The sequence below is a fragment of the Oryzias latipes genome, chromosome 4, assembly GCF_053564925.1.
Source record: "Oryzias latipes strain Hd-rR chromosome 4, Olatipes_Hd-rR_3.1".
Taxonomy (NCBI): Eukaryota; Metazoa; Chordata; class Actinopteri; order Beloniformes; family Adrianichthyidae; genus Oryzias; species Oryzias latipes.
This window is the reverse complement of record NC_136240.1, coordinates 23,434,468-23,448,501: the sequence shown is the minus strand read 5'-3', so window position 1 is coordinate 23,448,501 and position 14,034 is coordinate 23,434,468. Positions and strand designations below refer to the sequence as shown.

Below are 14,034 nucleotides of genomic sequence, written 5' to 3'. Positions count from 1 at the left end.
GAGGACATATATGGAAAAAAATGGAATAAAATTCCGTTTCTGTTTTTTTTTTTAGGAATCGCTGTAAATCAGGAGCAGATAAAAATAAATGCTGTTGAAGAATTTGTGACAGAAAATACATTGGGCTCCCTCCTCCTAGTTCTCAGATATGGGGAAAGGAAGGGCAGGTTAGACTCAGAAGTGAAAAATTTCTTAGAAAAAACTGCCCCTCTGCAAAAACTATTTCCTAGAAAATGACACTGGCATCATCATATATAAAAGACCACTGTGAACGCTTTTACAAAAGATTAAAAAAAACGATTGGAGTGAGACTGTAAAGCCAAATGGATGTCCAAGATTTTGGAAACTTTTGGTTCGGTTCACTGTGTTTTTAAATTCTACAAGTTGGTTAATAGCTACTTTACTTTAGATAAAGAAAACAGCTTTTGGCATGCATTTCAAGACCAGTAAGATTTTACAAAGAATTTGTAAATTTGCCACACCCAGATATGCTGTTTTAAACCAAAATCATTTTACTATTTTTAAACCCTTTAAAAATGAAGATCTTCTTTTTCAGAGAATGTAAATAAATACTTATTTTCTAAATAGAATTAATTGATAAACAGATATACAGACCCTTTCTTAAAATTAATAATTTTCCGCATAATAAAACACAAGCGTTTAAAGCACTTGTGGTAAAACAGTCTGATGTGCAGAATGCTGTAAAAGGTGTGACTCTTCCTTCTGCTATAGTTTAATTGTAGCAGCAGAAAGATTGCAACATAGTCCTCCCAGACTATTTAAAAGCTGATATTTATCATCTGAAAGTGTGTGCACAAGAGGCAGAAAAAATGAAAGAGGTGTCAGGAAAAGGGGAGGGAAAAAAGGCTTGTGCACTAGATAAGTGTTGTAACTTTGCTGGGCTAAAAGAACTCTGGCAAAATTTACCATAAATGTTTGGTAAATGTATAAATTCTGTGATTTTTGTCAGAGAATACAGGCTTTAAAAGTAGTAGTCAATCTAATTTTTTTTACAGCTGAGTCAATATTCCGTTAAGCTTGAATCTATATAAGGATAATTCAAGCTTAATTTTAATTTTTAAATCCCAAGTCTTAATAGGTGTTTCCTTTGTTTAATCTTTTAGGATTACTTATGAAGTGGCTATATGATACAGTTTTAATAGTTATTTAAACGCCTTTAGGCTTCAGCAGCATTTTTTAAGCCTTTTAAATTGATAACATTTGCCTTTTGTGAGCCTTCAACTGTCTTGCATGAGTTTCAAGGCACCTCTGGTCCGATTGGTGATTAAACCACACCCAAACATTCCATTTCATGCTGGCTGCCTTTTGATTGGTTAGCCTTACAGAGGTGAGAGCCTCTCCGAACACAAAAACACAGATGGGAGATTTGTGAACGACAACAAGAACAAATGAACAGCAAAGCCGAATTGTTCTGCAGCTTTAGATGAAACTATGTAATCTTTGTAAAACCCTGCAAGCATGTTTGTAGGCAAAACTGTCATCCTACTGTACAATGCTGAAGATTTTAAAACAAAACAAAACATTTGAAAGCAGCTGTATGCTCATGAACGGTTTCTTTGTTCAGAGAACAGCCAAAATAAGTTGGGAAAGCAAGACTTTTGTGGACAAAAGACAAAAAGCAAAAACATTGGTCCAAAAAAACTCTACTACATGAGGTTCTTAGTATTCATTTTCTGTAAAAAAAAATAAAAATAAATAAAAAATAAACACAAAAGTGAAGCTCACTGTCAGCGAAAATTAAACTGAATCCACTGCTGCTTAGATTTTTAAACCTTCTAAAAGCCACACCATAAAACAGCATTATCATTTTTTTAAGAAATAAAGATGGTGTAAATTATGATACACCGGTTGATTTGGTGAGTTTTTGCTCCCAACAATGTCAGTTTAAAACAAAAATAATAATAATAATAATAATAATAATAATAATAATAATAATAATAAGACATGAGTGTTTAGAAAGAAAAAAATCACCCTGTCACATAGTTTTTTTTTTTTTTAAATTTTATTGGCAAACTGTTCTTGCCAAAAATGTTTTTTGAGATTTTGTGGAAATAACGAGGAAATGTCTTTCTGCTGCCCCTAGTGGAATAATAATTCACCACAGGGTAACATGAACCATGTTATATACAAAGGACTTTTAAGTACAGTTATGACTGTGAAAGCTGTGACAGATTTATATTTGCACTTTTTAACTATTGTTTTTTCAAACATATATATCTATATTATATATCTATATTTAACCCTTTAACACCTGAGATGTCACCAGTGACACCTAAATAGCATACACTTTGTGACAAACTTTAACTTTTTAACGGTTTATGCAATCAACGGGAATCGAATCATTCTCACGCAGGAGAAAAACTATGGAGAGAAATTAGACTCAGTCGGATTTGTGCGTGCGTAATACTTGATTTGTGCGTAAATTGGGATTTGTGTTTGCATATTCTTGCTTTGTGCGTTTGTAAATTAGGATTTGTGCATAAATTTGGATTTGTGCGTGATTTGTTACTCACATTATACGTTTTGTGTATAAGTTAAAAAAATATAAAATGAAAAAAATACAAAATGCAATTTATGTATGCACAAATTAAGATTACAACAGTTTGAAACTACTTACACACACACATCTTTGAAAAACACAAATCTCCAGTGTACAAGCAACATGATGTTGTTTATTTACCTCCCAGTGTTGCAGAAAGCAGGAAGTGGGTTCCATATTTCCTGATAATGTTGTCAATGATGGCACTTTGACTGGGCCTTCTGCCCAGCTGCCTAATAGTCTGGAGGAACTCGGCGTCCAGCGGTATGGAAAAGCCATTGTTTTCTTGTCTCTCCAGGGCCAAACTGTTCACCTTCCAACGTCCAAACTCTCTGCAGCAAAACACAAAAAAACACATGGTCAACAAAAAAAACATGTTGTGCTGCAACATGAATGTTAGGAACGCTGCATGGAGGCTCATTTGGGAAAGCCTAAGAGAGACGAAATGTTGCACAAAATCCTGAGAAATGTGGCTCTAAGAAGTGGTGAAACAGGAAGCTGCAGTTAGACAGATTCACGAAAGCCTCAATTTAGGGATTTACCTTGATATAGCAATAAAATAGGAGGTAAATATGTAGCTTTTAAACACAAAAGGTTTAAAAATGATATTTTAGTGTCAGCTAAGTGACTGTTTTGAACTAAATTTTTATTTTTAAAAAAATGGCCCCTTGCTGTCTTCACTCCAGATCAGAGAAATATTCTGGAGGAAAAAAAAAAAAAACATAGTCTCTCAACTGGTTTTGATTTGCACAATCTTTTCTCATCTCTTGTTCTTTTTTACAGTGCTGTAGTTTCTGTAATCATGGACAGAGTCTTGCTGCTTTAAGGGACCTCTTTGGGATGGAACAGGCTTCATCTTCAGACTTTGTTAATCAGCCTGGCCTTGGAGCAAGCCAGCTGCCTTTATCAACAAAGTGCAGGCTGGGTGCTGCTGCTTGATGGCGTAGATTTGTAACATTGAAATACAGATGGCGACAAACATAATTCTCGAGCCCAACAGTGGGAAAGGGCTTTCAATTGCTTCTGTGGAGATGTTGTGAAGGAGGTGAGAACAAAGTTCTGCATGTGTTCAAAGATGCTTTGGTTTTGCAAAGCTGAGAAGCATTTTATATTTTCATGCAAAAGAATCTTTTATATGAGAGCTGGCAAAATGAAAAAAAAAAAAAGAACTGCACTTATATATTATTTAAAATGGTTTCCTTTATATCAAGATGTCTCTTTATCAGGTTTGAGCTTAAACACAGAGTGTGTAGTAAAGTCTTGCATGGCAGAAACAGGTCAGCAAACACCTAGCGTCGGAGATCTACTTCAAAACAACTTTCATTTGAAGCAAACTAGACAGAAAGCAACGGGACTTAAATTGACCATTTTATTCAAACAAATAGCCAAGTCAAGTCACCATTAAAAGTGTCTGTGGAACAGTCTCCCAGAGAGCCTCAGGGCTACAGAGACAGTTCATATGTTTAAAGGAAGGCTCAAGGCCTACCTTTTTAACCTAGCATTTAGCTGAAATGTAGGGATATATTTATCTTATATATATATTTAACGCAAAAACTGAATCTTAAAAAAGTAAAAGATTCTTGTTTGAAAAAATGTCTTATTTTTTGTCATTTTTGTAAGACAATTTGAAAGAGACCTGGCCTGCCGTCCTCAGCCAGAAGAGTAAATTAAACAATTTACCCTAGCTCTAAACTTTTTATTGATATTTAAACCAGGAAAATCATAATTGTTACTGTTCCGGTTGAAGACTTCTAAGTTCTGGACATTGATGTCTGCAGCTATGTCCTCTTGAGAAAAACTATCAAGCTTTTCAATAGCAAAATAATCTTAGTTTAGCTAAACATGTAGTAGTGACTGGAATTTATTTCTTAAAATAAAAATTCTCTGTAAGACCATCTCTCTCACCCTATAGGCATTTTTTTTTCCGCTTTTATATAGAAAATCTGCCAATGGGGTAAGAATTTTTTACTTATATCCAAAGGGCATGTTTTGGCAGTTTTATTCTATGATTTTTTTTTTTTTTTACCTATTTGATTTGATTTTTTTTTTTTTTTAATCCACCTATTAAGGTTTATATATTATCTAGTTATTAATCTGTTTTTCCTTTTTTGTATTTTATTCCTCTTAAATTTTGGTTCTAACTCCAGTGTTTTCCTCTGAAGAATTCTTCATATCAGTGATGGGATCTCCTTGCTTTGATCAGTAGCCTTCTCTACTGAAGTAGCATTCACTGTGAATATGAGTGGGGTGGTTGTTGGTGTGGAAAGGTCTCCAAAATATGATTTCTCCACTTTGATATCAAGCCAGATCTCTACTTGGCATCTAATTTTTAAATCTTTTTATGCTTTGTGTTAAAGTGTAGAAATATTTTTGTGTGTGTAGATTTTCACTTTTTTTACGAGAAAGAAAAGACATGCAAGAACAGTTCACGCTGTAACCACTTCTGTGAATTTGTAAATAACTTCATGTTTTATTTTGAATAATTTTTAATCACCTTTTATTTTATTTAGCAAAAATGTTCGTTAATTTAATTTATTTTAGTCATTCTTGTTATTTTTACCCTCCAGGGCTCTTTACCAAATAAAGTGGCTAGTCCGCTTTATAAATGTTTTAAATAATTGGTTTATAAATGAATTGATTGTTGATGATAAGATGGCACTGAATAATATAATTTGGCTTTTTCATTTTGTAAAACAAATCTCCATGAACATTTCTTATCAAATTCATAATTTAAAAAGATTTATATTTTCAGCTTTTCAGAAATACCGTAGTTTTAGTCCCTGGATTTTACTTTCACTTTTGTGAACTTCAATTCAAATACTTGTTATTTTTGCCAAACTCTTCCAATTTGCTGAGGAAAATAATGCAAATGCAACGGAATGTTCAACAACATTGCTAATCCGGATAAACAACAATCTTGATTTCAAAGAAGTAAAATTTCAGATTGTATGCTGGCATCTCTTGGATTTGATGCCAGCACACATCACCCATGCTTTTACAAATCCTGCAGCAGCTGCACACATCCAAACAAAGCGGCCCATACATGGAAAACGTCTCCATCGCCCAGAATATCACACAGCCCCCTTGGGTGTGAGACTGCTGCCAATCAATTTCCCCCCCAATAACAATGACCCCTCTGAGAAAAATGCAAACAGAAAACCGCTCATTAAGGCCTGTTTTATGTTGATGTTTCTCTTTAACAAGCAATCATTAGTGTTTTTGGCCGTCCTCTGAGGCCAGCCGAAGGGAGAAGTGGAGGGGGAGAAAAAGAGGGATAGCCCAGCTGGGATCGACTCAGTTTCACCACGTTGAGAGCTGATGGACGTTTATGAGTGGTGTCACGGCGAAGCAGCGACAAACCGAGTATATAACCGAGTATATCACACATAGATCTGTTTCCCTGCTTTTCATGGAAGACTGGTAATGTACCCCCCCCCCCCCCCCCCCCTTAACTCTTTCACAGCGAGAAGCTGAGTGACTGGAATAGGCTGCTGCACACATGCGGGTTTAATCCACCTGCAGCTCTGTGTTGCAGGGGGCCCCAGGCATATCTACCTGTCAGCTCCCCCTCTGAGTGAGCCAAAGCACCAATAGGTAAAAAGATGTGAAAGCTACAGGGGCCACAATCAAAGCAGGCGGTGGTGATGGTTGGTGGGTGGGGGGTTACCGTGCTGCCTGTCCATCATAGCACTGCTGTCTCAGATCCATCACAAAAGCTCAGGCCGCCTGAGGGGTGTCCTCTGTGTCCAACAAAACAAATAACTTGCTGATGCAGTTCAAACGCACCGCTGTGTGCAGCCATGTGGACTGAAGTCAGTTCAGAACTGCGGTGAAAACGCCAAAGCAAAGCCCGCCTCTTTTGACCTCCACGCGATGGATCCTAACAGAAAAAACTAAAAAGCTGATTCTCTGCTATCCACTGTCATCTACAAACCCAAAACTAGCCAACAAGAATTATCTTGTTAATTTACAAAAAAAAAAAAAAAAATTGAATGTTTCTATTACCCCTTCTAAAAGAAAAAAGAAAAACTTCTACCAAATGCTACTGCGTTTAAAAATTCCTTTAAAGACTACAATGAAAATTATGTTTTTAGTATTTTTGACGTATTCTATAATCATTTTTCACATGCTTCAAGAATTAAAACTTGATGGAGGACATGTACGAAAGAATTTAGATCAAAATTGTATTTCTGAGTTTTTTCAAAGCGTGGAGCAAAATGCACCATTTGAAAAAGCTCAACATCTTAATTTCAAGGCAAGTCCCACTCACAACTAAGAGATGAATTTTGTAATTCATCGGCGGCTCCGCTGCCAATTACTGGCGCCAGCCTGTAACCACCAGAGGCAATGTGGGGTTCAGTGTCTTGCCCAAAGACACTCCCACACATGGGCGGGCAAGGTGGGAATTGACACACCCATCCAATCAGAGGGTGACTGCCCTCCGCTGCACCATAGCCACCCATCATAATTACAAGACAATTGGGTATGCTTTCACAATAGAGAAAAATTTCGTTGGAGTTTAACTTTAACACTTAGAAACATGCTAAATTAGGGTATACTACTCACAATAAGTTAAGGATATTGTGAAAAACTTGGTGGATGTCGTATACATAGTGTTTATTTCACTTCACAGACTTTGTATTCCTCATAATGGTCTCACTGTGTACAGTGTGCCTCACTGATTGAGCCAAAAAAACTAGAAAAACTTTTTCAATGTGGCATCAATTTCAACATTCTGTCAGTATAAAAAGCTGATTTTGCCAGTAAGTCATTCCAAGTTCATGAGTCAAACAGCCATGAACACATGACGTCACTTAACGGACGAGCAGTACCAAGTGGCCATAGTGCACCTTCGGGTTGGTAGTAGCCAGTTAGATGTTGCAGGTGAACTTGGTTTGTTTCAAAGTGTCATCACCAGACTTGCATCAAGACACAGAAGTACTGGCAGAATTTGTGACAGAACCAGTAGTGGAGCCCAGTACCTAAGGACCTATGCACTCAGACACTGTTTTGTAAATGTCACATAGATGCAGGCCCGTTTGTGCAATGTGAGGGGGACTAGGGTTTCCAGACAAACCCTTAGTAACCAACTTCACGAGTCTGACTTGAATGCAAGGTGACCGTTGTAGTTGACTCCACTGGCACCAAGACACCACCATGAATGTTTGCAGTGGGCACAAGACCATGTGACCTGGACAATACAGCAATTGCCAACGTTCTGTTCACTGATGAATGTCAGGTCACCTTGCAGGGAAAAGGGTGGTCGTCAACATTGCTGGAGAAGGCAAGGTGAGCATTATGCTGAGGTCAACATGGTCCCCAGGGTTTGCTCTGGTGGAGAAGGTGCAACAGTCAGGGAAGGAATCACCAGAACCGATAGTTATTGTAGATGTCCCAGTCACTGCCTGTTCTTACCTCAGAGACATCATACAAACATCTTCCTTCCCCAATTCCACCAGCACACCCTCAACTTTCTTTTAATGGATGATAATGCTTCACCACATCGTACTAACAGTCTCATCTAGACTTCAGTTCAAGTACTTTAAATGGTATGACTAGCGATGTCGCCTGACCACAATCCCACATCTGGGACTTGCTGAAACAGAGACTGGATGATCGTACCCCACCACCGAGTGACCTGGCAGAGCTGCGTGTCGCACTTGTGGAAGAGTGGAAAGCATTGCCTCAAAACAACACGAGGCCATTGGGGAAAATGAGACATGTCGAGCTGTCAAATATCCACTATTGACCTGGTTGATTTTGGATGGATAGATGGACAGACAGATCAAAACATGACACTGACTTAGACCTCTAAGCTTAATGACAAACTTTGGTTTAGTTAAATGAAGAAAATAATAAAAATATAGGTATTTGTTTTTTCTCCGGTTGTCCAAAATCAAGAGTCTTTGAAGTAAATCACTTAGATGTTAGAGATAACAACAAATTATGGAAGAATTTTCTGAAAAAAAGAAAACTGTTCTCGTTATTTGCAAATGACCAGGAGTGACTTAGCAATTTTACGCCATCATAATTTGTAATAACAGACTGTCTCGATGACTTGGAACATCAATAACTGACACTGGTGAACCCTATTTATGAAGAAAAAAAAGTTAATACTTTTTAGTAGTGATGGCAACATATTATTAACCTGACTGTCTAACTTGAGCCTCAAATCATCCTGTATTCACTGAACCTTCAAGTGAGAAATCAGATGTGCCTCATTTCACGTAGAAAAGAAAACATGAACTAATGACAGTTTTCCAGGACAGAATAGACTTTTTATATCTCCACTAAGCAAACAAGACTAGTAATCTCATATTTTCCTTACAGCTGACAGCTGAAAATTCCTATATCGTGTACACTGCAGCATCATTAAAGGAAGGAAAGCAATTCTGCTGTTTCCAGTTCCTACACTTTATTTATTGGAAAGTCTGGCCATTATGGAGGTTACATATTCCAATTTAAAAAAAAAGCTTGTTTTGTTGCACATTACTTTAGAAAATGATTGGTTTGAATATTATTTACTTATCCTATATAAGTTATAAAAGCTAATTTAAAAATGTGATTTAAAAAAACCATAACATTCTATATTTAAGGCGCTAAAACATAACAAGGTAAAATGATAAAACCATGGAGAAACAAAAAGAGTGACAGCTGATGAGCTGATCCCAAAAAAGCCCAATATTTAGAGCTACGGCTAGATTTAGGGTTGACCCTTTAACATCTGAGATCTTGCTGGTGACCGCTAAATAATACACGCTTTTTGACATACTGTAACTCTTCCACCTTTTATGTGAATTAGTTAATTCTGAAGAAGCTTTTCATATTGTCTTTGAATCGATATGCATAACATTACTGATGTAGAGTGTTGCATAACGGCCCAAATCCGCTTTGCTCCGTGATAAAATCAGCTGTTTTACGTTGATGGTGTAAAGCACTACTGTAAAGCGTTGCATATCAGCGTACGGGTGCTTTTCTCTGCTTCAGAATCCACTGGAATAAGTTAATTGCGTAAACAGTTGAAGACTTACAGTAGTTAAAGGGTTAACTAGTCATCATTTGTGTAGTGTTTTCCAGCCTTAATGCCCTTGAAAACTTATTTCCAGCTATAAAGGAAAGAAAAACCTTATTTTTGCTTTCAAATAGATGATAAATGAAAGTAAGTCTGGAGCAGTTTGATGAATATTTGCATCAATAACAGAAAAGTCTAACAACAAAGCTTTACTAATAGACTAACATTAGCAATTTCACAATCTGTAACTGGGATGGTTTTTCTCTGCTATTAATGAAGTGAAGCCACATTTTCCTATTGTGCATTTATTCTTACAAAAATAAATTTGAACGCGCGTGTACAAGACACTGATTTAGGAATGGCTCATTTAAATATTGAAGAATCTTAGCAACTTAAAAGGAAAAATAAAAGGTTAAGACACATAGAGCCTGTTTTGTATATTTTTCATGTCTACGCTTAGTTCTTAGAAAATAAAGAAGAAAGAAGCAGGATAATCTCAAAAATTGGCTTTTTATCAATAAAACCTGAGCGAGAGCGCAGATGTGTTCTTTTTTATTTTTTAGCTGGGTTACCCCACATACCAAAATAACAGTGTTCAAAACACACTTGGCTAATGTGGACTCAAAGTTATTTCAAGGACCTCCCCAAGGAGAATATTTTCCAAATGAGAAAAAAGTCCTTCATGCTTCATTCAATGAGAAATGTAAATTACATTTGTTTAGAGGACGTTGTAAGCAAATAGCAACAATTCTACAGTTATTAATGGAAATGCAATGTCCATCTTACTCATTTTTTCCATTGTTAATTTTTCTTTTCTTGTGCATGGCATTGATCCTTTTCAAAAGTCATGTGTCATTTGTAATCGAGAGAGGTTTTTATTGATGAAGAATTGCAGACAGGCTTTTCTTCTCAGTGACTTAAAAGTCGAGCTTGTCATTTCCTGGAATGCACTTATTGGATATCAACAGTCCTGCACAGATCAGTGAAACATGGGATGTAGTCGCCTGGATATTAAATTCATCAAACCATCACAGAAACTGAATTCCAAAAAAATAAGTAAACAAAATAAAAACAAGATGAAAACTATAACAGAATGCAGCGATGCAGGCAACAGCTGCAGGTTATGAGTGCTTCACATAATTGCCACCAACAGTTTCGTCAAACAGCATCAAACAAACAGAAGACCATTAATTTGTGAAAATCCTATTAAACCTCCTGGGAGCTTTGTATCAACAAGATAATAATATGGATGCTCCTGTTTTGATTTTGTTTTCTTTTAAATCTTTGAAACAAAAACTTATTTCAGACATTTGACAGAGGTGCCAGGTCGACACTAATATCATAAAGGGGATTAAGATGAGAGGGATTCACAGAAATTGCTTGGTAATAGAAACAAAACACTTGACAGGCTCGTTCTGACAGGCCAAAGCAAAGTCTATGTATATTTAATTTAGTGTTGCTCCTAGATTAATTGTAAGAATTTTATTTCTATATATTCCTTGGTTAGCAATGTAATAATAAAAAAAAGCTGTGAACAAAGTCTCAGTGAAGCAATCTGTGCAAGCAATGATGAAAACAGAACCATTACAAGGTAGAAAAACAACACAGTGGAGGGTAAATACAACAAAAAGATTACAATCAGAGAACAAGATAAGATGTGGATATAAAGTGATTAAAGTCGTAAGGACTGATCAAGACTGTCAGGACTTTGGGTAAAAAGTCAAAATAAGCTTCTTTCTTCCACATCTGTTATATGTTAGAATAAAAAAAAAGGTTTTAATTTTTTAACTTCATTTCAACCTTTTGTTGAAATATTATTGTGATTTGTGTGTGTGTGTGTGTATACTGTTATACGAGCTTAAGAATTAATAATAAAGCAACACAAGCCTGGTAGCTATGATTATGCATCTTTTGGGTTTAGGCTCACCCTTCAGACAATCTGGCTCTTTCATTTGAACAATTTAGACTGCTTGTCGCATTGCTTAAGTCCTGGGTACTTCATGACATTGTTTTTCAATCAGAGTTGGCCACTGGTTGCTTTTTACTTTTTGAATGTCCTTTTTGAACATAGTTTTTATATTGTTTATGTTTTCAACCAATGATTGTTTGCCTAGGTGAATGGTTTCCCATATATCATTTGTTAATGGTGTGAGCTGATCAAACATTTGTTCAATAGGCTGAATGAGGTCAGGACCATGAATGATGAATGTTGGCAGGCTATTTTACCTTCTCCACTACACACACACACACACACACACACACACACAAACACTTTGGGTACAAGAATTGTCATCTTGGAAGATAAGGTTTGATGATGACATGCCTCAACAATCTATTCCACACTGCCTCCACCAAATTATGTGACTGGTGCAGAATTCAGCAATGCCCAATTCTATATTCCAACTACCGTAGGCAGAATATGGACTCTTTAACATGTTCAGGTTCCATTGCTCATGTTGCCACCACCAACACAAATTAAGATGACAGTGAAGGGCAGCCATTGAAAGACCATTGGAAAGCTATATGAGACCATAAATTGACTGCATGTCGTTTTTTCCAGTTGGTCTGGGCAGAGAGCCATTGACTATATCATCCCCCAAGCATTGAATACAAATTTTTGGAAGACATTCTTTGATATCAATGTGCTGACAGGCTGAAGAAAATGGTCTTCTTGAAGTTTCACCTCACGGGATGCCAACTTTTCAGCCTGTCTTCAACATCTCTCTTTACTTGAAACTGTTAGCTTGGGGCAGGCACCGTAGTCTACTCAAGATACTGACACAAACTGACTAGGGGAAAACAAACTTGAAGATGCCCTATTCATATTAGTCAATTTTGGTATGCTAATATATTTGGAGCAGACACTATGAGACCGCAGTACCAGTACTCAAGCTCAAACAATTTTGGCAACTTTTTCACATACTTGGGTCTGATGGTAATCCCACAAACGCATGTTCTTTGCAAATGTTTAACAGAGCTGGAAACTGGCTTCTCAACATTGTAGTGCTAATGAGGATTTCTTTTCGACAAAGACATTTTCTACCAACATAAAATACTACCCTTTTTGTGCCAAGAGTATTTGCAAAGTGTGAAAAATGTGTAACTGTTGTGTTTTATTTTTCTTTACAACTGAACAATTCAACTATTTGGAAATCTCAACAATGGTACCTAATGTTAAAAATCCATTAACTCATTTAAAATACTCTTGTTTGGGCTTCAAGACATGAATTGCTGGTAATGGAAAATGCCACTCGACAGTCATAAGCCATTACTCCAGAGTCATATGTTTAGCTCTTATGCTTCAATTTTTATTGGACGCACCTGCTAGTGCAAAGTCAGCATATAGAAGCTTATTAACAATGCAGCATAACTTGTGGTACAAAAACATCTGCCCTGAAACCTGCCTGTGGCACACCAGGGCCTGAAAACTTGCAATAAAAACATCTGATAAATATCTTACAGATGATGAAGGAAAAAGTCAGATGCAACAGAGTAAAGATATTTCAGAAGTATAGCAACAAAGACTGCAAAACAAACTACAATATACTAAGAACAAAAAAAATATCTTGTAGATTTCTCACCAGACCTTTCTGCCCAGAAAATGTGGCAGAAAATGGATGGATGAAAACCATTTTATCTTAACTTCCCATTAGAGAAAATGGCCCATCAGTGTCACGTCAGAATGACTTTTCTCATACATTGTATTTATTACTTGGCTAGGCCTTCAGTACGACTGTCTGTAATTGTTTGGTCAGGAAGTGGCTCTTCTCAATGACGTAGAAAATATAAAAGGACCAATAACACTGAACATTAGCTGTTGACTTTGACTAATGACTGTGCTGCCCGTCCTAGCCTCAAAAAAGATACAGCAAAGCTAAATAATTTGCTTGTAATACAAACCCACTCACAAATAATATTTTTATTGTTGCTTTTATTATTATGTATCTATTGTTACTCTTACAACATAGGGTCACGTTTGGGTCAAATGTGCAGGTGTTCCTTAAAGATAGTGTGGACAGTTTGCAGCTCGCTCTCACTTTGGTCAAATACCTTTTCTCCTCCTCTTCCAGCCCTTCTCATTTCAGTTTACTGCCAACAGTAAGTCTACAAGGGGGATTTGCAATTCAGTGTACTTTTTGTGATTTTATAAGGTAAAAGAGATAGATAGATAGATAGATAGATAGATAGATAGATATAAACTTTATTAATCTCCCAAGGGAGAAATTCAGGTGTCCGGTAGCAAAACACACAACCACACACAACAAACAACAGTAAAAAGACAGTTCACAAAATAATATCAGTTCATATCAGGCAGGTTCATTAAACAGCCTGATAGCTGTAAGGACAAATGAGTTCTTTAGGTGGACTTCCTGTGACGTCATTTCCGGGTGAGCTATTCCCAGTGCTAGCTGTGTGACTGCTGTCCTCTTGTTTGGCATTAGCCTTACTACTATTGCTTACT

General features: G+C 36.6%; 1 protein-coding gene across 4 annotated transcripts in view; it reads right to left on the bottom strand.

The window, feature by feature from the left end:
* LOC101162995 (BMP/retinoic acid-inducible neural-specific protein 3) overlaps window positions 1–14,034 on the bottom strand; it is a 104,569-nt gene that overhangs the window by 68,757 nt on the left and 21,778 nt on the right. For all 4 annotated transcript variants that reach the window (XM_078946635.1, XM_004068210.5, XM_078946636.1 and 1 more), the window contains exon 3: window positions 2,702–2,892. In XM_078946635.1, coding sequence (XP_078802761.1) covers window positions 2,702–2,892 — 191 coding nt within the window. The remainder of the gene's footprint in view (window positions 1–2,701; window positions 2,893–14,034) is intronic.